Genomic DNA, 26,135 nt, shown 5'->3' on the forward strand with positions numbered 1-26,135 from the left:
TGGCTACCCCAGGACAGCTTTGGTGAGTAACTGAAACTGCCCTGGGGCATGCAAACCTTACTACATGGCATCAGCAACTTCCATCAAAACATTTTCATCTTTTGTGCCATGGCCAAACCCAAGATATTAAACATAACTGTCCCCAGGACTGCTCTTTTTGAGGAACTCCTCCCTTCAGAGTAATATTTCTCTTTCAAAAACTGTTTCATCGCTGAGACAGACCCTTTAGTCACTTGTTAGACACACCTGAATTCACCGTTTCTACCAAGATATATATATAAAATACAGTTTTGTAGAGTTAATACAAGTAGATAGTCCATATCTCTCTTCCCTCAAGATTAATTTAATTTATAAATCTAAAATGACCAACTCTTATGTCATTGATCTTTGTCAAACCATTGTTAGTTTACACTTCTTTTCCTTCAGCTTCTTCACTTAAGTTTTATTTTCCTTTGAGAGATTTGCAGAAACTTGATGTCAGGCCTGTTCTTGGTAGGATCGTATCTATTTTACTTCATTTCTAATACAGGGACTACCTTTGCCATTCTCTGCACCTGACTCAAATATTAGTTAGTAAATTTTGCTGCAGGACCTGAGACCTCATGAATCAGTTCTTGCAGAAAACTGGATGCCCTGAATGCCTCATTCAAGCAAAATTCAACTCCAAAAGTGTCATGAGTCTTACTCTGGTAATTTCTCCTCTCGCATTCTTACTGACATTATTCATCCTATTTTTCCTTCCTGAGTGGCATCCAATACTGAAGACCATTTCTGAGTTTTGACTTATTTTTTGACATGTTTAGATGATTTTGAGAGCTACCTCACCCTTGCTATCTAGCTGCTTCTTTCACTGGTCTGGTTTGTGCAGAGATGACGACCCTTTCAGTCCTATGTTCTTTTATCCTATGCAAGGCCCAACTCCAAACAGACCCTGAACACTCTCTCCTCAGTCAGGCACTTTTGAACCTCTGACATAACTTACGTTGCCGAATCTCCCCTATAAACTGCTTCCATTAGCCAAAGCCATCTTAAAGCAGCCACAGACCCCCTTGTGGTGGGAATCCCTTCCAACCATACTTTAAGTTCCATTACTGGATTGGCAGCCAGCCCACCTAAGAATCCCAGCACCTAAAATTCAGAGGAATTTCATTTCAAACATAATTATCTGAGACTACAGGATAGACACAGGCAGGCACAGAATCACCACCATAAAGTCAGCACATTTGCAATTCAGTAGAAGGGTTTAGCTTTTCCACACCCCATCCGAATTTCACATCAGCCTAAAAATAATCCCCTGACGAAATAAATCACTGCATGAAGAGCAGAAGTAATGAACCCTGTTTTTCTTGCAGTTTCTTCTCTTCCTTTTTCTCTGGATTCTCTGGTGCCCAATGTAGCTTCTGCAATAATTTTGAAATGGGAAAACAGATAAAGTGTCTTTATTCTGTACTGCCATCTATTTAATCATAGAATCATAGAATAATTTAGGTTGGAAAAGACTCTTAAGATCATTGAATCCAACTGTTAATCTAACACTGCCAAGTCCACCACTAAACCATGTCCTTAAGTGCCACTTCTACACATCTTTTAAATACCCCCAGGGGTGGTGACTCCACCACTGCCCTGGGCAGCCTGTTCCAGTGCTTGACAACCCTTTCAGCAAAGAAATTTTTCCTAATCTCCAATCTAAACATCCCCTGGAACAACCTGAGTCCATTTTCTCTCATCCTATCCCTTGTTACTTGGGAGAAGAAACCGACCACCCCCTCTCCCCAGCCTCCTTCCAGGTAGCTGTAGGGAGCGATCAGGTCTCCCCTGACCCTCCTTTTCTCCAGGAGAAACACCCCCAGTTCCATCAGCTGCTCTTCATAAGACTCATTGCCCCTCTCTGGACGTGCTCCAGCCCCTCAACGTCTGTCCTGTAGTGAGAGGCGCAAAACTGACCCCAGTATTTGAGGTGCAGCCTCACCAGTGCCAAGTACGGAGGCACGATCACTGCCCTGGTCCTGCTGGCCACACTATTCCTGGTACAAGCCAGGATGCTGTTGGCCTTCTTGGCCACCTGAGCACACTGCTGGCTCACATAATGCTTGAGCTTTTTAGTTCTCCATCACTAGGAAGAAGTCAGTTAATGTTCCACACCAGACTTAGAAAGATTTTGTACAGAGAGAAAAACAAGAAAAACAACAGAAAGTAGATGCTGGTCCAAAAGCATTACTTATGGCCAATGCTCCAAAAAGCAGCAAGAATACTCTCCTACCCCCAAAACACCCCTCATTCATCAAGATTAAGCTGTAACCTCAACCTCTCCACGCATGCTAGGCATGCCAAGCATGCTCATCCTAGACCATGCTGCATAGCACAGCGTCCAAGGGAGAGCACATACTTATTGCCTCAGATACATCAAGTGTTAATGATGATACTACCATATATATATGTGCAATAACAACACAGGCATATCAGCACACAGAGCTATCAGGTAGTTGGGAACTGGGTGCATTTTTTTAGCTAGAAGCAATCAGCAAGTATACACTGTTGAATTTCAGTCTGACAGGCACTGATTATATATCAGACATGGATAATTTTTTCTGAGAAACTCTTCTTGATTTGAAAAGAAAATCAAGTCGGTCCTTAAGAGTAGCCACGAACTGCTAATTTCCTCCTTTCACAAAAGAAAAAAAAAAAGGCAACTATCGAAATTTCTTTTCGAGGAGGCTTTATGAAGGGCTGGTCCTAGACTAAGCAATGTCCTAAGGGCCCCAGAGTTTTGAGATGGGTGGCAGCAATCATCCTGCATAATACAGCTAAGAGGAGTAAAATGCTAATTACCAATTTTCAGAAACAAAGCTGTATGAGCTCCTGTGAAGGAGCGTGATTAAAGGATTAGTGAGATGTGGCTGGATATGTACAGATTTCATCTGTGTGAGTATCCAACATGACATGAATGGCACAATCCAGGGAAGATGCTTCTCATTCATTTCTGTCGTTTCTGTAGAACGTCAATGTTCTTATTCTTTTTTGCATTTTCACCATGTCTACCCACTGCAACTGCATTGATGTTTTAATCCAGAATCAAACTCTTATGGGTTAGACCGAATGCCCCAAAGAGATGCCAAGATTAATATTACTATTAAAAGGTCATAGGCTCATAGCTCCTTATGGTTCAGTAATTACTAGGTGTATGCAGGAGAATCACCGCAAAGGTCACCAATCTTTCTAAAAACTTTTAATCTCATAACTGACAGGACCTGGTGAGAGGGAGCATAACCAAGAGAAGATCGGTCTGCTTTTGTTACTGGTTCACTGTCTTCATTTTTTTTGACCAAATTTTTTTTGGCTGGTCAAATGTAGATCTGACGGCAAATGGGCTGCCACATCCAAAATCACGAGATCGGAAATTAGCAAGCCAGGAAATACTTTAAAGAGAATCACAGATCTGATTATACCTGGACTAATTAACATTCAAGTCAGAAGGCCAGCAAGGATTTAAATTAATTTTCTCCAAGGACCAAATTTCCTTCTGACTTATATGAACAAAACACCAAAATCACTGGAGCTATCTCAATGTTCAGGAAATATGGCTTGTGTATCTTAAAGATACATACTAGCGCAGCAGAAAATGGCTTTAAATAAACTCTTTGTTCTTTTGAGATAATAAATATTCTGGTCCAGAGAAAACATGAGTACAATTGTGGATGCACTAAATAATGGCCACACTAAAGGAATTCAGGGACAAAACTAGAATTAGTTAAGTCCAAAATATAGGAAGTCTCTGTGGATGTCTGAGCTTATTATAAAGTCATTTTGTCTTCTTTCTCCTCTAATCCATTACAGACAGGAAACAATTTGCTCTCTCAATGAAGTTGAAAACAATAAATATACAATAAATAAAACTCACACCAGTGTGGCTTCTTTCGTGTTGAGCTTTGGTACTCAAAATATAAGAGCATACAAGATATTTATGAATAAAATGAGTGGCTTTCTTCAAAAAGGCTTGTAATGTGAGTAATTAGGAAAAGAAACCAGTTGGCTAACAGTAGCGTAGGCTTTAAGCTCTAACACAACACTTTGGTTGAGAATTTCCAGCTCAGGCTGTCCTTAGGGGCTAAAGTGGCAAAACCCCCACAATTAACTGGGCACACGCACAGGCTGAACCTCACACTTGGGCAATACAACCCTGCCAAGAGCCCAAGGAAAAGGAGAGTTAGAAGCAGGGAGGGAGATGGTGGGAACTTCCATGATTAGCACCTCCAGGACTGAAAGGTCAAGTCCTGATGATTTGGTTGTTTAAGAGTCAGTGCCTGAGAAGTCACAAATGTGGGGCCTTCCAGGCTCCATGAAAGACTGGAATGAACTTTAATCTCTACGTCATTAAAGAGAAAAGGCTAGGTCTGCCTCAAATCAGGCTGAGGCAGAGGTGATGAATAGGACAGAGAGGACTTGCAAGTGAATTGACCTTGACATTGCAGCTAACTATCTTTTTTGAGAAGAAAAACAGGAAAGAGTGTAACTCAGAGGCTCTGACCTCTATCTTGAGAGCAAAAAGTCTGCACAAAGGATATGAACAAAAGCATATGCAGTGCATGTGAACTTAGCTTGTGGTTACTCTAATTTTCCTGGTGGCACTACGCAAGACCAACAATTTCTTTGCAATTAATTAGAAAGATGATACATTATCATTCAGTTTTAGAGCCACACCACACAAACAATATTTGGTATAGAATTTCCAAGCTCTTTCATTCCTTTGGAGCAGCAGGGTTTTCTAAAAGCGCTGACCCTCCTCGGATGTCAAAAATAATTCACACCTGTAGGAAGAATTGAGCTTGGAAGAATGTAAAGATTATACATACATTCACACGCGAGGGGCCTGGACAAGCATCAGCTTAAAATAAACACTGAAACCTCTAGAGAAAACTGGTGGGGAACCAGGGAGGTACAAAAAACCCTACCCAACGACAAATGCAGTGCCTATCTTGAAAACTGAGGTGGGAGGAGGAGTTGGAGAGCTACTGCCCAGACACCTTAATTTCAGTTCCCAGAAACATTCTGAACAAACAATTCAGTAATTTGTGAGCGCTTGCAAGATAACACTGAGATGAGTAACTGTCACTAGGGATTTGTCAACAGCAAATCATGTCAAAATAATATGATTTCCTTCTCTGAGAGTATAAGAGAGACAGGTGGCTGGGGAGAAATCGCTGATATCCTGCTTCTTGGCCTGAGCCAGGCGTCTGATGCTTTTGCTGTGACGTTGCCACAGAAGTGTGACCTGGAACGGTGGGAAACTGGAGTACAGGGTGGTGTAGAACTCATCAGCCAGCCGTGCTCAGAGGGTTCTTGCCAGAGGCACCTGGCCAGATCTGAAGGGGGTATTGCAGGAGCCCTGGGGTCCAGCTCTATCCAAGCCAGATACTTGGACAAGGAAAAAGAGCTGGACAAAGACAGCACGGAGAACTGTTGGGTGGGAAGGAGGGTCTGCCAAATAATGCCTCGGCTCCACAGTGGATCACAGCTGAACAGGAGTCAGCAGTGCCGTACTGTTGTGCATCAGCCTGCGATGGACGCTACACCTCTCCTCTGCCGTAGGCAGAACGGGGCAGAGCTGTGCCCAGGCCTGGAGATGCACCTCAACAAGGTGAGGGCTAGCCTCAGAGAGTATAGATGAAAATAGCAATAGTGATCACGTCTAGACAACTCAGTGTATAAGGCAAATCTGCAGGAAAGGGGGTCCATGTCGTTTAGAGAAACCTGAAGGTTGACAGGACAACAGGCTATCTAGGTAAGAAGCAACCAAAAGAGAATAAACGGCTCTCCATCCCCACTGCAGGTTGCACAAAGTGTAAGGGGCTTAAGATGTATGAAAATAGGTCTGAATGAGAAAGAGCTGTGGGGCAGGGATGGACAGAGGGTGTGCAGAACATGCGTAGTTTTGCCTGATGCCTTTCAGAAGCCAGGTAGTGCTGTCTTAGGGCAGCTTCCACCAGTGCACCACAGCACGACCCGGGCAATTTCAGAAAGCCCTGTGCAGGGACGCCTTGAGAATACCTTTTTTTGCTAGCACAGCTTTGCAATTTCAACTCCCTCTAGCAGAGCAAGATGTTTGGTTTTCTGGGTTCAGGGTTATAGAGCTTAGCTTGAGAAGGATAATAAAACCCACTGGTCTCTCTTTTCATACCACCAGAGATTTAACGAAGGAGATACATAGAGATACCTGTGTTTTCCCTCCGTAGCTCTCAAAGTACAATCACATGTGTTGAAGGTACCAAAGATAATACAGGGAAAACACATCTAATGAGATCATTCAATAAATAACAGGTTTCTTTATCGAAGAAAGTGCCTGGCATGGTTTTACGTTGTAAGCCTAAACACTTTGCAATTACCTTTACAAAACAAGTTACAGAAGACACTGAATCTGTTGGCCTTTCCAATGCAAACCAGGACTTCCAAGAGAAAAAATAACCAGCCCTTGTTGCAAGGATACTCCCCTGGCATCTCACTCTAACGAAGAGCAGGCATCGCTTGTACCCCTGCCCCTCTGTGTGCAAACCAGTCCTGCCAGACAGGAAAATGAGGATAGATACAGTCTATTAGGTGTTACAAACATAGTAAAAAGCAGAAACTATGCCAATAGTAAATATGAATGATAAAATAAATCTGAATAAGCTGCTACACCTTGAGGAAAACAGTCGATTAAAACAGGGATAAAATGGCTTTATTGATAAAAATTGATAAAGGAGACTGGAAAAGTGAGAAATATGTATCAATTGTGAATGGTTTGAATATATTTTCAAGGGCCTGGACTACCTAGAAATAACAATTCCTCTAAAAAAAAAAAAAAAAAAAAAAGTAGGATATGCCTCCTCTTTGTTTACTCTCCGGAATTTTTATTTACCGACCCATTAATAAATGAAAGGTGTGAATTTTCCCTTTTGTTACGTGGAGAGCTTCTGAGCATAAGCAGCAGAACACGAGAAGTCCTGTTACTAGGAATTTTGTGTCGTAAACTCTTCCCGAGAAAGCAACTTGTGCAGCTTACCACCACTGCCACCTGCCTGCAGAGACCCTCCTCGGCAGATGACTGTGGTCCCCACAGCCGGAAACTGAGGTCAGAGCAGCGCGCGGCATCGCTGCTTGGTGACAACAGGCATGACTGAAATCTCTTTGCATCGAGCAGAAGGGTGGTGGAGCTGGGCAGCAAGGCAAAGTGGAGAGAGCACAAGGTTAAATCCATACCCTACTGAGCCACTGACGTAGAAGATAACACAGCCTACGTGCCCAGCGCTCTTTGGAACCCTTCATCTGCTGATGCCACTGTTGAGACTCTTATTGTCCTCAGTGATTTAACTCATAATGTGGTTTCTTTGCTGGGAGGAGAAGAGCACAAGAGGATCTCATCAACACGGACAAAATATTTTTTCCAAAGATTGATGGGAGTGACTCAAAGAAGGAAGGTCCCCCAAAAAGCATCACTGCTTCAGAGCAACAAAGATCCTCCCAGTTTTCCCAGCACCTCAGTGACTGCTGTAGTGAGTTCAGCATCCTCTGGACTAGCTCCATTAGAAAAACCTGATTATACACCAGAAAAATTCAGATCTAATTTCATTCCTGCTGCTGAGTGAAACGAATGTGCCTGCTGACACCATTTTTTTCTCCACAGGTAAAATGATTTGCAAAAGTTCGTATTAACAGCAGTGGACAACACAACTGAATAATAAAAATAAAATTGGCCATGAGGGAGTCCAGAGAAAGTGGCAACCTTCCTTTAAATATGTATATAGCCTTACAAGACCCTGTTTTATGAGACACATAGATACAAAGTCAAACATTTGAAAGGTAGACAGAAAGTGATTTATGGGCCAAAATAAATAATCATGTAAACAAATACGTGATGTAACACAGAAGCATTCAGGGACAAAATTAGTTGCGTGCCTCCGTCAATCCAAATAACCTAAAATTTTTAATGTTTCACTTGGTTTTTGATGAAATGCGTATTTCTATCATTATGGAAATAAGCCTCCTAAATAACATGGGACAAAAAAAAGGAAATATGTTTACCTAGCATCTTCTTCAGTTAAAATGGCCAAAGGTAAAAAAAAAAACCCTAGCTGAATGGACAACCTAATTATTCCAATCCACCCTTCCATGAGGTGGTTGGTTGCTGACTTCGTTACAACTTTGCTTTGGTGAAAGCACACATTTGGGCCTGAACCACGCATAACACTTTTTACAGCCAAAATAAGAACACTGCTGGAGAGCATCTTAAGTTACTAAGAAAGTCGTAAAAGGGGAAGGGGAGGTAAATAACTTAAAATGGCAAAGACAGGATAAAGGTGTTTGCTGATATTTGTGTGTTGGTTTTTTAACTTTCTTTTTTTTATTATTTTTTTCCTAACTGAAACATTTCTTCTCATTCTGCTGTGATTATTTCTAAGGATTTCCCTGAATGTCACATGTCCTAGCATAGAGTCTCATGGATTTCCCTCTCAACTTTTTGGTTGTAACTCACTGCGTATATCTGCCCTTTGATGCCAATCTCTTAACTAGTTATTAATTGTGAAGCTGTTCTCTCTTTTATCATTTCACAACATACTTTCTTTAAAATAGGACATGGCCTAATGCACAGTATGAATCCAGAAGAAAACATTTGTTCTTTAAAATACTTTATGTAGGAAATAAAGCCCCAGGGACAGTCCACTGCCTGTGCAGGCGTTCCCGTTCACTTTCAGAAGCCCATTAAAACCCTTCCAGGAAACAACCAGATATCTTTGGTTCCTTCCAGGAGTTGCCACGTATCTGGCAGCTCTGCAAGCTGACACGCTGACAAACATGGGTGCCACCAGCTTTTTCCTCCCCTTGTGTTATCTCTGGCAGGGTCCCTCTGCAAGGACATCACTGTCAGAAGGAACAAATCACCTGGCTGCAAGCCGAGGGACTAACACTGGCCTTGCTGAGGTGGGAGCAGAGCATTGCCCGGTTAGACAGGACCTAACCATGCCGTATCTCCCCAGGACCTCCCCTCACCGCTACAGAATCGAGAAGAAAGCTCCAATGTCTGTGTGTCCTCATAACAGTCATGAAACCAGTATCCTACAGACGGGAGCAGCGAGAGCTGTCGCAGCTCTGCAGTACTTTAGCCCTGCCATGGGGTGGGAGGGAGCATCGCTCCAACCCTGGATGCTCCTCACCCTGAAGAAGCCCTGAGCGCGAGTCAGATGGCAGCAGGATGTCCCTGGGTGTCCCAGACCTGCAGGGACACCAAATCTGCATAAAGGCCAGGGAGTTTATTTAATAGTGTGTGCAGAGACTCTCCTCTGTAGCTTCTCGGGTGCTGGCTCCATCCTATCTCCCACGAATTTTCACAGCCTTTCCACCCACCTCCATTAGTCATAAAAGTATTAGAAAAGCCACCATCCAACGACTGTTTATCCAATCTTAAAACCCATGTTAGGAAGAAGCAGGGTGAAACGTCACAGAAAGATGCTGGTCTCACTCGATGTACAAGAGGGGAGAGATGCATGCACAAGACCTTCTTGACTTTCAGAAGGTTAACATTTATACTGGAGGCTTCCTGCCCAGCTTGGTGGCATTCAGGATCAGAGCATCCGTGTACTCCGGGGGGAACAATCTTGTCCTTGCATTAGCATAAAACAAATCCAAACTCCAGCACATTTCAACCTACCATTTATGTGCACTGAAGGTTTTTAATGGAGCAGAAACGCTGTTTGCTTCATGCTGATCCTCCCTCTCTTGAATTTCAAGGAGATAGCCTGGCATCATGGAGCTAACTGGAGTACAGCTGGAAGTAGCAACACACCAGTGTCAGCAAAAAGCTACCATGGTTAAGAGAGAGCAGGTTTCTGTGAAAAAAGCTGAAAGAAATACTGATGGATTAAAAAGCCTCATTCTCCTGAGATTATCAGTTTGACTATTCAGGTCCTAGATGCCATCTCCAGGAGAAGCAGAGCATTCAAAGACAACCTATTCTGATTCTACATATTTTAAATATAGATATGCAACATTTACATCTACTCCCATTCCTCCTCTCATTCTCACTTCTTACAAAACCAAAAAACTTGTTGTCTAGAAGACTCTTTGGTCTTGCCCTCAGACACTGCTGTGAACTGCTCTGTGGTGTAAGACTATCTTCTACATGACCAATTGTCAAAAAGAAACCTCTATGAATAATTCAATATTTTCCAATAACACCTGTGTTTATGCTTCTGGTTCTGGGGTTGTCTTGATTTGGGCTGAAACAGAGTTCATATTCCTTTTCAGGGACTAAATGAGTGCTGTGTTTTGGATTTAGCTTTGGGTTTGGTGTGAGAAGAATGCTGATAGCACACTGGTGTTCTCAGCTGCTACCGAGACTTCAAGGACTCTCCGACTCCCCGTGTCCTGCCCGTGCACAAGAAACAGGGAGGGAGCAGGAAGGCCAGAGAACCAGACCCAAATTGGCCAATGAAATATTCCATATCTTGGAATGTCATGCTCACTATATAAAGGAGGGGTGGTTGGGAAGGAGCTCTCTCTCTCGCTTCCGGGATTGCGATTGTGGGATCTTGGTATCTCGGGGTCGTTGGCCGGGAACGGGCGCGGGATTGGTCAGCGGGTGGGGAGCAATTACGTTGTACATTGCCTGTTTATATATTTCTTTTTGTTTTCCCCCTATCATCGTTATTGTTCTCGTTTTATTGCCATTATTAAACTGTTCTTATCTCAGCCTGCGAGTCTCCCTTCACCCCTCTAGTACCCTCCCCCATTCCCAGGTGGGGAGGGGGAAGGGAGGGTGATTAGCTGCGGGGGTTGGTTGCCGATCAGGCCCAAACCACAACAGGGGTACTCGCTGCTATGCTGTCTTTTGGAATTTCTAGCAAGAAAAAGATACATCTCAGGAGGTTCTCTCAGTGACTGTAGTTTTAATATTAAACAAGAAAAAATTCAAATTATCTCATTCTCATCTACAAGTTTCCATCTTGCCAGGGTTTGCATATTCATTAGCTCTCCAGGTCACTAGACACACATTGACCTTGACCTTGCTAAATGTCAAAAAGCTCCTAGTATTTTTCTTTGCTGATCAAGCCATCAATTATTTCCATATATTTTTCCTCCCTTGCTCCGTTCAGATAAATTGCATAGAAAGCCATAATTGCTTATGCACTATGCTGAAATCAGTCTCTATCGTCTTTCACTGAGAATTTTAAAGAAGAGATTTTGATTGTTGTTTTACACAGAAGCACTAAGAGAGTTTTCTGGAAAATCTCTAGTCTAAGAATTAAGTAGATGGGAACTGTACCCGCAGGCTAAACACAAGGACAGTGGTAAGAGTATCTGGACAGCCTAAATGTATATCACCATAGGGCAGACTGAATCTTTAGGCTCAGGTAGGCAGCATGTATCTGTGTCACGTGAGAGCAACCCTGGAAAAAACCTACAACCCAGGGATGCAGAGTTCCTCCAACACAACACCCTAGGAATGAGAAAACAACTTCCAAAAGCAAAGCTAAAATGATAAAGGCAAATGGGAGCAACATATATTTTGAAATTTTAAAGTTGTTAAGGTCATTAATTCCCATACTCCAATAATACATGAAAAATGACCCAGAAATATAAAAGTAGCAAGGCCCAGTTCTAGCCTGCCCTCCCACCAAAACCAGCCTAAATCAATACCAAATCCTACAGACAGAAGACGAAGTCATTCAGAAAGTAATAAGCACAACAGTTTGGGAATGTACTGGGTTATATAAGACTTGTCTTGAATAATAATCAGGTTCTTCCACTCAAATCTTCAAATATAACGGAAAAAAAATATAACTGTGATGTACATAATATGAATGTAAAATGTAAATACTGATTTATCATTTCAACCGCCTTAAAAACAGATTTCAATGATTATTTAAAAATAAAAACATTTTCCCCATTCAATTACTCTTCTCACCTACAGAGATTCCCTGACTACCCCCTTTTTAATACATTTTCATAGTTAAAATTTTATATGCAGATTTGAAAATCTAGAAGGTTTCACTCTCTGGGAGTTTTACGTGCACTCCTGGTCCCCGCTCACAAAACAATACCATTAACTTGCCTGGCTCTGCCCAGCAATACGAATGAAGAACTTGGGAGTGCAAAAATCTCCCTAAGTAATGAGCTGTTTTCACGGCCCCGGGAACCACAGGGCGTGTTTCTCTGGAGCTGAGACTCACTGGGAAGATCTCCAAACCAGAGCAGTGATCCTGGTATCCGTTCCCCGTTCACCGTCTGTGGTGGTGCAACTCTCCGCTGCCTCTGGAGCTGCTCGGTGTTTGGTGCAATTTCCACCCCTCCCGGGCCACATACCAACCCAAGATGGACTGGGAAAGGCAGTGGACAAGAGCATTAAGGCACCTCCTTAGCACGCCTGGTTCCTACCTCCCCTCCCACCTGGGAACGGGAATGACCATCAATTACCTCCTGACAGCCCAGTACATCCGTACTCGGGTCATGTCCCAAAAGGGGTGACCCCAGAACTCCCAGATCTAGCAAGTTCTGGGCCTGTGCACAACTGGGGGGAAGTACCAGAGCATTTTGTCACCCGAGTTGGGCGGAAATGGAAAAGCACCTCATGAAAGTCAATTATCTCAGACGCTATAAATAGCGACCCTAAGCGAGACCCTCTGAGCTCTCCTGGACGGCCGTGGGCTGTGACCAGCATCAACCTTGAGCGGGGATACCTCCCAGGTACCGACTCCTTGAGGTTTAAAGACTGTCTGCCCACAAAGCCAGCAAAGGGCCAGGGTGAAGTCAGACCTCCCGAGCCTCAATTATCACGTGTTGAGGAATGACAATGCAGTATATTTGCTCTGAACTTAAGAAAAGGGAAATTTTAACTATAGACTAGCATCTTCCATCCAACTCTCTGCCTATCTAAGTGCCTGAATATGTATATTTGCCCTCACAAGTCAGGGTGTGTACATATTTCACTGGATCCAAATATTTCTGTCTTGTCTGTGAGTGTGTATGCTTTGTCTTTATACATATGTACATATATATCCTTTGACTTAGGGTACCTTGTAGAAAGTTAGTGTGAATCTTGTAATTCTTGAATCTGTTGTTAAGTTACTGTTTTAATTATATTCTACCAAAACACTTTGTTAATCTCTGAACTGGTCAATCATTAAGTGCTACTAAAGTTCAACCTTTTGATCCACGTTAATAAATCTTGAATTGCTGCTAAATCATAACCGTGTCAAATATTTCATCTGTGACACCATCCCCCACTCCCTGTGGGGCTTTGTTCACCCAGCCTCAAAAAAAAAAAGCCCCATCCACGGACTCAGAGTCTGTAAATCTCCTGGCAAATTACTGCAGGGATTAGCCACCCTACCTGTTAAAAAGTTTCTCATAATTACTTTACTAAACCTCCATGAGTTTTAAGCTCATTAATTCTAGTTCTATTTTGGATGGAGAACACTTCATTTCTTTCTTTTGTAACAAACTTATTTCATTATTAATATAATATATAGTATTTACATATAAATATTTCATCAGGCACATATTTAGACAGTCACAGAATAGATATGGCAATTTTCTGGGCTGCCAAATTGCCTGGCTAAAGCATAAAAGATTATTTTTTCCCATCCTCAGCTGCAAATAACATCTACAATCAAAGCAAAGCGGACCCAGTTCTGAACCCTCCTGCCGATGTAAAACCCGAACTACTAATTTATGCCCCACTGATACACTGCCGATTTGCAATGATGCACCTGAGATCATAATTCAGCCTCATATTTCTTACTAATTAGCTCTGTTCCATTTCAAATATAATCCCTGAAGAATGTTCCCCTTCAGCGTGATTTCATTAGTTGTTTAGAATTTATTACCGAGTAGGAATGACATACATAAACTGGAACTCAAACCGAAAGGAAAATTCAGAGCATTACAACGTGGCCAACTGCTCTGCCAACCAGGTTACCATCAAATATCCTTGATGTTTTAAGAGGCTTTACAAGTACTTGGAGACCGATGCATTTGGAAAACAGTTTATATTATAAACAATATTTTATGTAGCACCAAAGTAAAACTAGAGCATAAAATGTAAGCCCAACATGCAGCAGTGTCCACTGTGAAAAATGATTCTGTCCTTCCTGCTATCATTACTTGATAAGGTACACGATGTAAACATTTGATTATATTGTACCTGATGGCATTTTTATTTCCCAAGCATTCTCTTCCAGCAGTAAAAGTGGTGCATTTAAATTATTACTAGATTGCATCCTGTCTGCCAACAGCAGGCATTTATTTATTTATTTTAACTTTTATTTATCCAAATGTGCACACAAGAAAATGGTTGGTGCTGGGAGCAGGTGCGGGGCTCTGAGCACTGTTACCGCAGGCAATTCTACTTTCCACTTGTCCGTGCCCTTCTGGAACTGAACTGGGACAAGCCTCCTTCAGAAGCACATGTCTGGAAGAGCCCTTCCTTTCCAGATGCCACCCTCTCAACTCACAGCAAGAAAGCCACGTCCTAGAGAACTTCCCGGGCTCGCAGCAGGAAGGTTGACGGCCGATGGGGCTTCTGATGGGTCCCCCAAGGGCAGCCACAAGCTCCAGCAGGAGATGGGGCTTCCTCTGGACCAGCATCTTTCATCTTTGGGGGAAACGAGCAGTGTGTCTTGCAGCACCAAACCAGCAATATCAGCAGTGCTGTTGCACAAGCACTTTTAAGTCACCGTGAGCCAGCACTGAATAGTCACATATGTGCCGCCTCTGCCCCACGCAGCATCCCTTTCCCACACACAGGCACAGAGCAAACCACGCTGGGGAGATGAACTAGTTAAACACTGAACTGCTGCTTTGCGAGGCCGGTTTCACACCATTAGTCCAGCCCTCCCAGTAAACTGCTCGTGTCATTTGAACCTCCTGAAGGGATCCTCCTGAACCCAGCAAATGACCTTCCCCATGGAAAATGCTCTCCAAAATGTGGATGGAAGATGCAGAAGGAGAAACGTCATTCTCTGAAGGGCTCATAGGTTGACCATACTATACATGACAGCACATCCAAAAGAGCCTAGTCACGGGTAAGAAACAGGCAGAAAGACCCTGCAAAGGTGGGTGCGGAGGAGCCGGCTGCACGGCAAATCAGGCGATTTGGTGCTGCCTGCTCCTTGCCGGGGCAGAGACACCACGACAACATCCACAGGTTCTAGGAAAACCTCTGCTCTCCAAATGTTGTCTCTGCTTGCACGGCTCCTGGGGAACCTGCGCCGGCAGGATTTCACAGACCAGGCTCTGCTGATGACTTATCTACAGTGACAGACCTCCCTCGTCTCTGTCCATAGCATCATGACTACCTTCAGCCTTCTTTTATTCTGCGGGGACAGGCAAAGAAGAGCGAGAAATGAACTCAAGCACTTTACAGAGTGGTCTTTTGTTCTTCCCCCAGAGGTCTTCTCTGACCTCCCACGGGAGGTGGACTCTACAGGAACAAGAGCGACCAAATCCCACCGAAGGTGTTTAGCTCTTCTTGCTGCTGGCGCCGTACTTCCATGATCCTAACTAATCTCAGAGAAAAGCTAGCAGTGCTCACAAAATCTGCCAAACAATAAAGATCAAAGTCAGTAAAGCCCATAGCTTGTGATGAGTGCCAACCCACCTAAGAGAAACCACCACAGGATAATAATAGCAATAAGCAAAGGATACAAGGTTTATTGATCAAATCGGATATTGCACGTCTTTCATTACTACGGCATCCTCAGAATCGCATCTCCAAAACCTCTCGGGTAGGAACTGTTATCTCTATTTTACAGATATGGAACCAGGACAAAGAAAAACCATTCCAGACAGTTTCCTTAGGGCAGGCTCTGCTCCTTTCTATGGATGCTTCGCTCTCCATAGACACATAGCAAGCACGGGTACAAAACATTCACATGGTTAAAATTTTCAGTTAAATTCCTCTCTAAAGTCTACTTATTAGCCCTCAAACCAAGTATGTTCTTTGCTGTTTTTTACTGCTGAGCAATCAACTTCAGGACGTGACAAGGATCTCACATGACTCAAAGTGTACCAAAAAGCACACTGACCACATCTTCTCCAACAGAACTGGGCTAGAAGAGATGAGTCTTCCTTTACTTTTGTTTTCCCACCATGCATTTTCCTATTAGAATTTTTAGAATTTGATGGTAAACATGAAAAATCAAAAATCTTAAACTACAACTTGAGGACAAACTGTGACAAAGCACAGAAACAGCCATTGTTCTCGAGAACCCACAGTCTGGGATCCTGGCATCACCAAGCATGGCGTTAAAGGCATGGCAGAGGAAAAGAAAAACTGTGTTAAAACTGGTCAGATGAACTGAAAGTGGGTGACATTAAAAGAATGCCTTTATCTTTGAATTCATCTTTAATTTTTCTTTAGTTTGAACCAACACATATAACCTAGAGCAGAAGTTCCACTGAAAGATTTGCCCTGTGGAGCACAACAGAGTAATACACCACTTTGGTGAGACAGAAAGTCCTACTCGCAGAAGCAGAAATTCTTCTGACAGCCCAGAGAATGGGAATGTACCCAGCTACCAATGCCCACGGACTTATCTGCTTACATACCCACGCACCATATACGAAGAGAAACAAATGAGTTATTATATAAATAAAAGTGTTTCATTAAATACCTTTCCCTGTTTACAAATGATAGAAGCATCTAAAATAAATATTACAAAATTACTGAAAAGAACTGATTCTTCCGACAATTGAATAAATGCTATGCTACTTACAGAAATGATGCTGAAGTCAATGTGAACACACGTACTTCCCTCCCACAGAAAAAATAATCAAAGCATTACATAGTATCTGCTTTGTCCATTCATCTCCAAATTGTCATTTGCTAGGATTTGAATAAAGTAAGTAGAAATCTAAACAAGAACAGATTAAAGAAAAATCTCCAGTAAATACCTGTTATACTCCTGCTTATTGTAACATTTTCAAGTTATGTCTCTCATCTCTTTCTGAATATGTGAACTGCTGCATCTAACAGCACTAAAATTGCATAGAACCAGAGTTATTTGTCCACCAGTAAAATATTGTGAAATAATAGCAATCCAAGCAATGCATCCACCAGCCTTTGGAAGTCAGTGGGAATCAACCCACTGGGTCCACCGGGGACTGGCTCAGGCCCTGAAGAACTGCAGCTGCTGGGAAGTTTTCATCCACATCCTGGGCAACATTCCGCAAGACCCAAACTCAACTGTCCCTTCCTCTAACATGAAACTCACAATTATCTCCCTGCAGAAGAAAACAACAGCATCTACTTAAAAGCTTTGAAATGGGGACCAGGAGAAATGATGCAGAGCTCACTGGATATACAGAGGAGTTTCAATGACTGAGAAAGTCTTGAAATAAAGTCCTCCAGGGGAAAATGGGGGACACATCACAGCGGTTATACAGAGCTATGTCAAGAGTACTTCTGAATATTTGTTCTTCCAGTATCCCCCAGTGAATTGAGCTTCTGAGGATTAAAAAAAAAGAAAACAAAGCAAAGCTAAAAATTACTTTTATTAGCTGAAAACACATGAAACAGAGCTCCTTCTGGGCTCATAATGCTCCCCAGGATTGAGATGAGAAATGAGAAAGTCTTGGCACTGTGGACAGGACGACCAGCTTGCCCTGGCCATTACTTTGTGAGTTTGCTGCTTGTAACTGCTGGAGTGGATTTACCTCCAGAGCCTTCCCAGTGAATGCTTTGCTTTGTCAGGACCACCTTCCCCACACGTATTTGTACGTGAACTGAATGACCTGAAGAAGCCTTCATCATCCACCTCTCCATCATGCACACATCATCGCAATCGACCCCAAACAGGATGCTGTAATAACCCGGTTGGGCTCTGCACAGACAGATGGAAAAGATGATGTGCTCTGACAAAAAGAGAATATAAACTAAATGGCTAAGATGGAGGATCCAAGTGGCCAGAAGACAAAATCTTTTCTAATACGCATAGCAAATTGGTGACAGAAAAAGGGAAAGAAGCCACTTCCCCTCTTCCTTTTTCATGAAGACCATTGGTCCACTGTTTGTGTAGCAGTTCTTGTTTGCAGATTCACACGTGACTCTGGGAATCAGCTCTTACCGAGTTTATTTTCATGTTTCCTCTCTGTCATTCAAGATCATCAGGCCTGCAACACCACATGGGCCAACATTCAGTCCAAGCTATCCGAAAACATTGCACATTATCACCTTTCTCACCCATCTCTATTGAATTAGTCTTAGTCAACCATTGCTATAAGCCATGTTGGTGCCACCCTCCCAAAAGCTGTCCCAACCCAGTGTCCCAAGAGCAACGGGCTGGCGAATATCACAGCAGGTTTTCACAACCCTGGCTTTCCTTAATTTACAACCGTACCGAGCAAACTTTTCTTGTGTTTTCTGTGCTTGCAATGGATAGCAAAGACATGACCCAGCACAGTTGTGGTAGCCAAGATGTACCACATCCAGCCTCCGTGCGTACACCTGATAAACTGCAGCAACTGAAAATCCCTGCAATGGTTTTGTGCTGCTGCTCTCTGCATTTTCCCCAGCATCCACCCTTGTTCTCTCGCACTGGTCATGCTGTGAGGGCCCAGGACATGGTACCCCCAGCTCTGTCAGCCCTGACAATGACCTGTGCCCTGGTGGCATGTCCATTTACAGGACAGACCTGGGTCCATGTCCACATATCCTACGTTCTGCCCTTCCACGTCTTTCAGCTTCTACCTTTTCATGATGTTTACCTTCTTTAGATCACCTTTTCTGTGCAGCTAAAATTAAACACCTATAATGACAATGGCTTGTTGTAGGAGATCTGAAAGAAAAGCTGTATGTCATCAGGAGTAGCCCTAGTCGTGATAACCACAAAAGCCATTATCAGAATAACCACGATCCTAGTAATGATGACGTAAGTCGTTATGAAATTTCTTGTGTCAGCAATTAAAATTCTTGTGTCAGCCAGGGCTCCCCAGTGCTCACAGCTCTGAATTAAGGGAGCTCGTGCAGGCTGGTCCAGCCTGTTCGTACTGGAGCCAGTCCTCCCTACAACAATCCACGTGCTTTAAAACTCCCATCAGTAGGAGACAAATCCCCTGTGATCCTTTTATGCTCTATAGGGGAAGACAGACCTCTCCAGAGGATGGCCTAAGACCCAAGCCATTTTCTGCAATCTCTAGAGACGGAGCCAAAGACACATCTGCTCCCGCCGTAGATACATCGCTGGAGGTGGGATGAAACCAGCCCTAATGCAGGTGAACCCACAACCAGAAGCTCGAGCGAGAAGGCCCCAGCTTGCCTGCAGGCTTGACTCTCAGGAGGCTCTTGGTGACACTAATCCATGTGACTGCTGGCTGGGACAGAAGCATGCTTTGATAAAAAGCTGTGCCGGCCCACCAGTAAATAGCTCTGATGAAAGCGCTGCAGATATCACAACATGTAATCAAATGCATAAATAATTTGTTATACAACAGACCTTGGAAAAAACAAATCAGTTGATTATTAGTAATAACTATGTATATTGAAGCATCTCATCCCTGGAGGCCCCAAAAGAGGTCAGTTGTGATGAGCACAGAACGCTGTTAAAAAGCAAGTCTGACATAATATCTGGGCATCTGAAAGTGGAATAAATGAGGGCTGCACAAGTCACTTTATAAAAAAGTGAAAATAAGTACCAACAATATAGCATACACACGAAAGTCATTTAGTGAACATCTTTACCAGATATACAGCATGGAGAATGGCTCATCTTATCCCATAAACCATATCAAACCAGACTTTTCATTTTCCAGTAATAAACCCTGAGCATTTCCAAAATAATTGATTTCCTCTTATGTTTTCCTTCCAGTCCCTGATGCTGATGGTTCACATTCAGAGTCAGAGCAGACTATGCAGATCTGCATGCAGATCAGCTAAGATGGAACAGCTTTCTCTCTTTTTTTTCTTCTTGTTTTACACAGTATCAACAAATGAGATTAGTATCAGATCTGCATTTACAGAAATATGTCCCCCTATCTCATGTGCTTGTTCCTGTGTCAAGGAATTTAAAGCTAAGCATTGGGAAAAGAATGATTGCCTCACACTATTTTTTGATATAAATGGTACTCCTATGTCAATTTTACTTCTTTATTTACATTAAAATCATGTATTCAGGGAACTATAGAGACAAAAACCACAGCATCAAAGATGTAACAACCACAAGACTCTTGCTTCAGGGGAGAACTCGGTCAACTTTATCTCATCAAAACCACACGGAAGGAAAATAAGGGTCTACTTACACTGTACAATGAGCTGTACCAAAGCTTCTCTGGGTTTCACATTAAACCCGTTGTACTGGCTGGTCTGGCACCTGTAGGTTCCCGTCATCTCCCTGGACACGTTCACTATCCTCAGGATCCCATCGTAGCTCTCTGTCTGCATCGCCCCGTCCGGCATCGCCACCTCCTTGTCTGCTCGGGACCAGAGAATGATGGGCTTGGGCTTCCCTGTCACCTGGCACTGCAGCTCGATCGTGTCCCCTTCCCGGGTGACCAGGGGTGACTTTTCTTGAGGAACAGTCAGATTGGGTGGGACTTCAAAGGAGAAAAAGAGACGGTTCAACAATCAGTATTACAGAGACATCAGATGGCGTTCTTGCTTGTACAGTCCCATTATATATGAAGAATTAATTTATATGCAGACAGCGATGCACAGTGACTACGTATAATGGAAGACTGTGCAATGCAACTGTATTTATGAGACAATGTGCTCAGCTGCTTGAAGTGGTTAAAACAAGATCTAACAGCCCCAGCTATGACACTTACTTGCCTCCCCGTGCGTCTCTGACATGCCAGTACGCCATATCAGTGTACATCGGCTCGTTCGGACCACTGGTCGCTGCTAGCACTTTATCAGTGCAAGTTATGGCTTTCCTTTTTGGCACTAAAACCCCTGTTTTATAACAGACTGGCTGCTGATTTTATCCAGCTCGTAATGGCTGTGCAATGAGGAAGTGTCATGCCAATTCGGAAATCAGCTCAGAATTCAAGCCCTGAAACCGAAAGGCAGTTGGCGTCTATCACAGCAGGTTTATCGAAGCGGTATTTTTTTTTTTTTTTTTTCACAGAGAGCTGCATTAACAAATCTGGAAGGAATATGTGAACAACTGTTTCCTGCAGGAGTGAGACGGACCCTTGGAGCAGGAATACCCGGCACCACTGGTGATACCCAAGGACCCATCCTTCCTCCTCTCTGCAGACTTGCAAGAGTGAGACTTTCTAACTGCCCCCAGCGCCGCTCCAAACGGTGAGCCGGGGCTTTGAACGTCCGCTTCTTGGCAGCGAGGAGGAGAGTGAGCTCGCCACGGAAGGGACGCGGCTGCGCAAGGTGCCTGGTCAGGACAGAAATGCCGCGGCATCCCTGGCAAAGGCATCGGTGTCCGCGCGACGGGCATCCCAGTGAGCTCCCACCACCGGTCCCACCAGAGCAACCCTCCTGCCACCGTCATTTAGGTGACAACGGTGGATAATTACAAAGCGCTGCAAGCTCTGCTGGCCTGACGAGAACAGGTTTGCCACGTCCAATTCCCGTTCCCATCTCACCATACCTATATTGGCTTTATAGCCCATCTCTTACTCCTCTCTTAGCCCAACCGAAATGAAAGCTCTGTCTCTGAAGTCGCCTCTGATCTCCAGATCACACGTGGTCCCTTCGGCACCGCAGATCCTTGATTAGGGGGAGGGCACGGGCCGCCGTGCGGATATGGAAAAGATATGGAAAAGCCTGATTTAAACACTGCCTGCCTTCTCTTTCCTTCTGCGCCTTCTGAAAACTCAGCTGCCCTTATATGTCTTCTGTTCTGAATCATGTAGAGAGACGCTTTCTGTTTTAGAACAGTCCCTCTTAGGAGCCTTGCCTCTCCACGCTGCCCTGCCCTTAACTACTTTGCTAAAATGCCAGGACTGACAAAATACAGTCTGCACCATAACTCCTGTCCACAGGAAAAAATAATCAAAGGCTATTTTTAGGCCCCCAGAGACAGAAACAACAGACTTGTACTGCTGAAAAACAGTTCCAGCTTTCCCCTGGGATCTACCCTGTGTACGTGGACATGAAATGCCTGCTAGGAATCAGAGTTTAAATCAGGGACTTTCATAGGTACCAAAATGCTGTTTTCAGCTGTTTTGAAAACTTTAATAGCTCCTTCTGAATCTGGTGAGACATGCAAAAGTGGAAATAAATTTTTCCACAGGAGAGTAATGGAAAAATTATTTTATACTTCAAAAAAAGAAGAAAAAAAAACAAAAAAAAAAAAAAAAAAAGAGAAAGACTGCTTAATAAAACATTCCCAACATTAATAAAACATTCTTATTTTTCTCTTGCACCTCTGTGTGCCATTGCAGGTCCTGAGCACAGGCCAGTGCCTAGGAGACCTGGATCACTTGGAGGGATCCCAGCGAACCACCCCATGAAGATGCACAAAAGTCCCTGGTGATGAAGGGCCGCAGGACACAAGATGGTCCACCCCAGCGAAGGCAGGGTGGTACAAAGCCATGACAGCAGTCCTGTCAGAGCTCTATCAGAGCTTGGAGAAAAAGTACAGAGAGAAAAGAGTGCTGAAGGTGGCGAGGGACGAGACAAAAGGAGCCGATGAGCGCTGCTCCGTGGTTCTCTGAGCTCGTCTGACTGTATTTCTCCACCAGCACGTGCCCTTCCCTCTCCCTCATTCCTACACCCCCGTTTTTGCTGCGAAGTGCTGAACCTGCCTCAGCCAGGTGCTTGTGGTGGGACTCCTCCACCTCCTCTCCTGAAAGCGAGCACATCAAATGCATATCGGACGGCCACTTCCTAAAGCAAGGCTCTACAAAAACACAGACGAAACTGGGAAAAAGGTATTGTTCCAGGAAGGAAAATGCAGTTTAAAGAGAAAGGTTTTAAAGCACACTGGGCACTGCCTGCCTGCAGGAAGGAGCTTTATTCTGAACATTCTTTCCAGCTCACCTGGCCTGTGGCTTCTCAGCTTCTTTCAAATAATACACAGCTCTGTCTGGATCAGTAAAAGAAAAATTTACTTTGTCCCTTCCTCCGGGACAGTGGCTCTGCTCCCTGCTGTGAATGTGCTTTGATCAAAGCAGTTCCCAGTTGGTACAGATGCTGCAGGCTCCCTCGAAGCTTTCCTCTCTCTCCCTGCCCCTCCAGCCACCCTGGGCAAGCACAACCTGGGATCCTCTCTGACTGTGAGAACCGTGAGGCCGAGACCATGGGGTCGCAGCCCTCAAACAAAATACCTGCTATCCGAAGGGAAAAGGCTGCTATGTACCAGCCTACAGCACTATCAACAGTTCTGTTTCCAACCCCATGGTCCAGATGGGTCCAGAAGATGAGTTTTCCCTTTGGTTGTTGTCCATGTAGACCTATTTCTGGACATGTTGTGCTGGCAGCCTGGTCCAGACTCCATCCTTTCCAGACTATCATCAGAGCAACAGGACTGGACTATAAAATCACACTGTCTTAGCCTTAGAAATCACCCACTACCTGGCTGGGGCAAGGGCTGTAACTTCTCATCTCCGGCCCTGAGCCAGGAGCAAGACTTGCCATCAGAACAGCGAGTGGTCTTGGGCAAACAATGCCGGTGAAGGCAACACACGATGGAAGAGACAAAAAATGAGAGAGGAGGCAGCAAATCCAGCTTCATGTGTGGAGGCTGACCCAACCCTGCACTTGAAACAGGGATGGGATACAAATAAACTGAGGAGTTGTTCCCCAGATATCCACAACAATCTTCTGGGTTAAGAAAGTCCTTCACTAAGCTTGTCACAGGAGGAATAAACAGATAAATTTAGCGTGTGCATGAGGTGGACCTGAAGAAGGGGGGCAGAGGTGTACAAGTGCACCTGGGGACTCGCGAAGACTCGCTTCCCATGCAGCTGCATCACGGGGGTGCAGGAGGGCACCAGCCCCGAGCTCCAGCTGTGGGAGCCTGCCAGCTGCAAGAAACAGCATCTCAGGCCAAGAGGCAGGGGAAATTCAGGAATTTGTACACTCAAAGCAAACTATGACTCATATGAGGAAGAAACCAGGAAAGAATACACTCTGCTTCTCATGGTCACATGTAGCTTCTGGAGGCATTTGAGAGGAAGGAGAGTGAATGGCATGGGATAGGCAATTTTGTGGGGGAAAAAAAAAATAATTAAAAATAGATGCATGCCAAAAAGGTCCCGTGCAACTGTGAGCAAGTAATTCACCCTCTCTCTAACTCAGTTTTCTTTCTGAAAAGTAGAGATAACAGTACTGCTGCCAAGATAAGGACCACAGACTACGAGGTCTGCAGGCATGCTGATAACATAGGTTGTATCAGTACCCCAGATGGAAAGATACCTTAAAATACCCTGACTCATCTTCTCCTGTGGCATTTCGCAACCCAACCAGTATCTGTCACATTGTAAGCCAGCTAATATATTATTATGGCTTACTGTATTTATTAACGTTTCTGTTACTGGAAACAGAGAAGGAGAGAGGAGGGACAAGGCCACCTATAAAAACAAATAATTTCATGGGCAATGCCATAAATAAGAAGCCTGGCTGCAGCTTTCACATATCACATTTGACTGACAGTGCCCGAGACAGTGAGCTCCCACAAAGTATTTCTCTGTCCCCACCACAACGATTACGGCAACGGGTCCCCCTTAACTCAGATGCTGAGTCTCCACTGTCTCACTGAAAGGACAGCACTGAAACTTTGCTCAGGGAGGACTTTTGGTGGGGTTTTCCCTTTTTACACCCACCTATTTATTTTCACAAGCTTGCAGGTACTTAATTATCTCTGATGCGTCTATTCTGGTGTCAAATTTGGCTTAAATTAGCTACAAGGTCAAAAAATATCAGGGGGTGTTGGGGATTTTGACACACCAACTGACAGGCATTGGCAACCTGATCATGTATGACTTGTTTTCATTAGCAATAAAGCTAGAAAAAGCCACAAAAGAATCTCAGGTCAATTCAATGGCCACAGAGAGGGGAAGAGTTATAGAATTGAGGATAAAATAATAATTCAAAGTTTTTCTTCCCTTACTATGACCCAAGATGTATGGAGGCCCCAGGATGAGGCAGCTGACCCTGCTGTGGAGGAGGGCATATCAAGTCTGCGCAAACAAGGGTATAGAAACTTAGAATCATAGAATCATTTAGTTTGGAAAAGACCTTTAAGACCATTGAGTCCAACCATTAACCCAGCACTGCCAAACCCACCACTAAACCACATCCCTAAGCACCACATCTACACATCTTTTAAACACCTCCAGGGGTGGTGACTCAACCAGTTGCTTGGGCAGCCTGTTCCAATGCTTGACAACCCTTTCAGTGAAGAAATTTTTCCTAATATCCAATCTAAACCTCCCCTGGCACAACTTGAGGCTATTTCCTCTTCTTCTATCACTTATTAGTAGAAGCAAGGATGCTTGAGCAAGGGTGCAGAAGCAAAGATGACTGAGCAAAGGTGGCTGAACAAGGGTGCACAAGCTAAAGTGCATGAGCAAGGGTGCAAGAGCAAATGTGCACGACCAAGGGCGTGCTAGCAAAGGTGCTGCCCGTGGGGTGAGCAGAGGGGGGTGCCATCCAAGCAAGCAGGGCATTGCCAGCTGTGCCAGACCCCTGTCCCAGCAAGTGCTGCTGTGGCACAAGCCAAGTCTCGGAGGGGCTCAGCCCTCCTCGCTAAGGCATCAGCATGCCTCCTGCAGCACCAGCTACAGAGCCTGCTGCAAATAAAGGTCAAATCTGTTCCAGCTTGTTCAGAATAATAAATTAGCTAAACCTTATATTTGAAACAACAAAGAGTACCTTGTTCATATAGGAAGTGACTTAAAAAATAAGTTAATACTCTTACCAGTTAAATCTGTTTCCTAAAGTAGAGGGTTATAACTTGAAAAACAAAAGTGTTAATAACACTGAAATAGCACCTACTTTAAAAACACATACTGTTATCCTTTGAAATGGGCAGAGGCATACACATAAGAGTGCTACTGTTGATATATGTCCACTCCTGGATCTTAAATAAAATGGTCTGAGAGAACCTTCGCCTCAGAAAGTCGCTGACTCACCAGAAGGTCAGATGGAAGAAGGTATCACTGTATTCTTGTCCGCTTCTTTTTTTGTTTGTTTGTTATACTGCTCC

The 26,135-nt window shown here is 43.9% G+C and overlaps 1 protein-coding gene across 1 annotated transcript in view; it reads right to left on the reverse strand.

Moving 5' to 3' along the window:
- The window catches only part of MDGA2 (MAM domain containing glycosylphosphatidylinositol anchor 2), a gene marked incomplete at its 5' end in the record, with an annotated part of 393,304 nt that overhangs the window by 111,331 nt on the left and 255,838 nt on the right, over positions 1 to 26,135 (reverse strand). Inside the window, one exon of the mRNA XM_042799013.1 lies at positions 20,266 to 20,559. Within this exon, the coding sequence (XP_042654947.1) occupies positions 20,266 to 20,559 (294 nt within the window). The remainder of the gene's footprint in view (positions 1 to 20,265; positions 20,560 to 26,135) is intronic.

Source organism: Tyto alba, unplaced genomic scaffold, assembly GCF_018691265.1.
Source record: "Tyto alba isolate M040663 unplaced genomic scaffold, T.alba_DEE_v4.0 Super-Scaffold_29, whole genome shotgun sequence".
Classification (NCBI taxonomy): domain Eukaryota; kingdom Metazoa; phylum Chordata; class Aves; order Strigiformes; family Tytonidae; genus Tyto; species Tyto alba.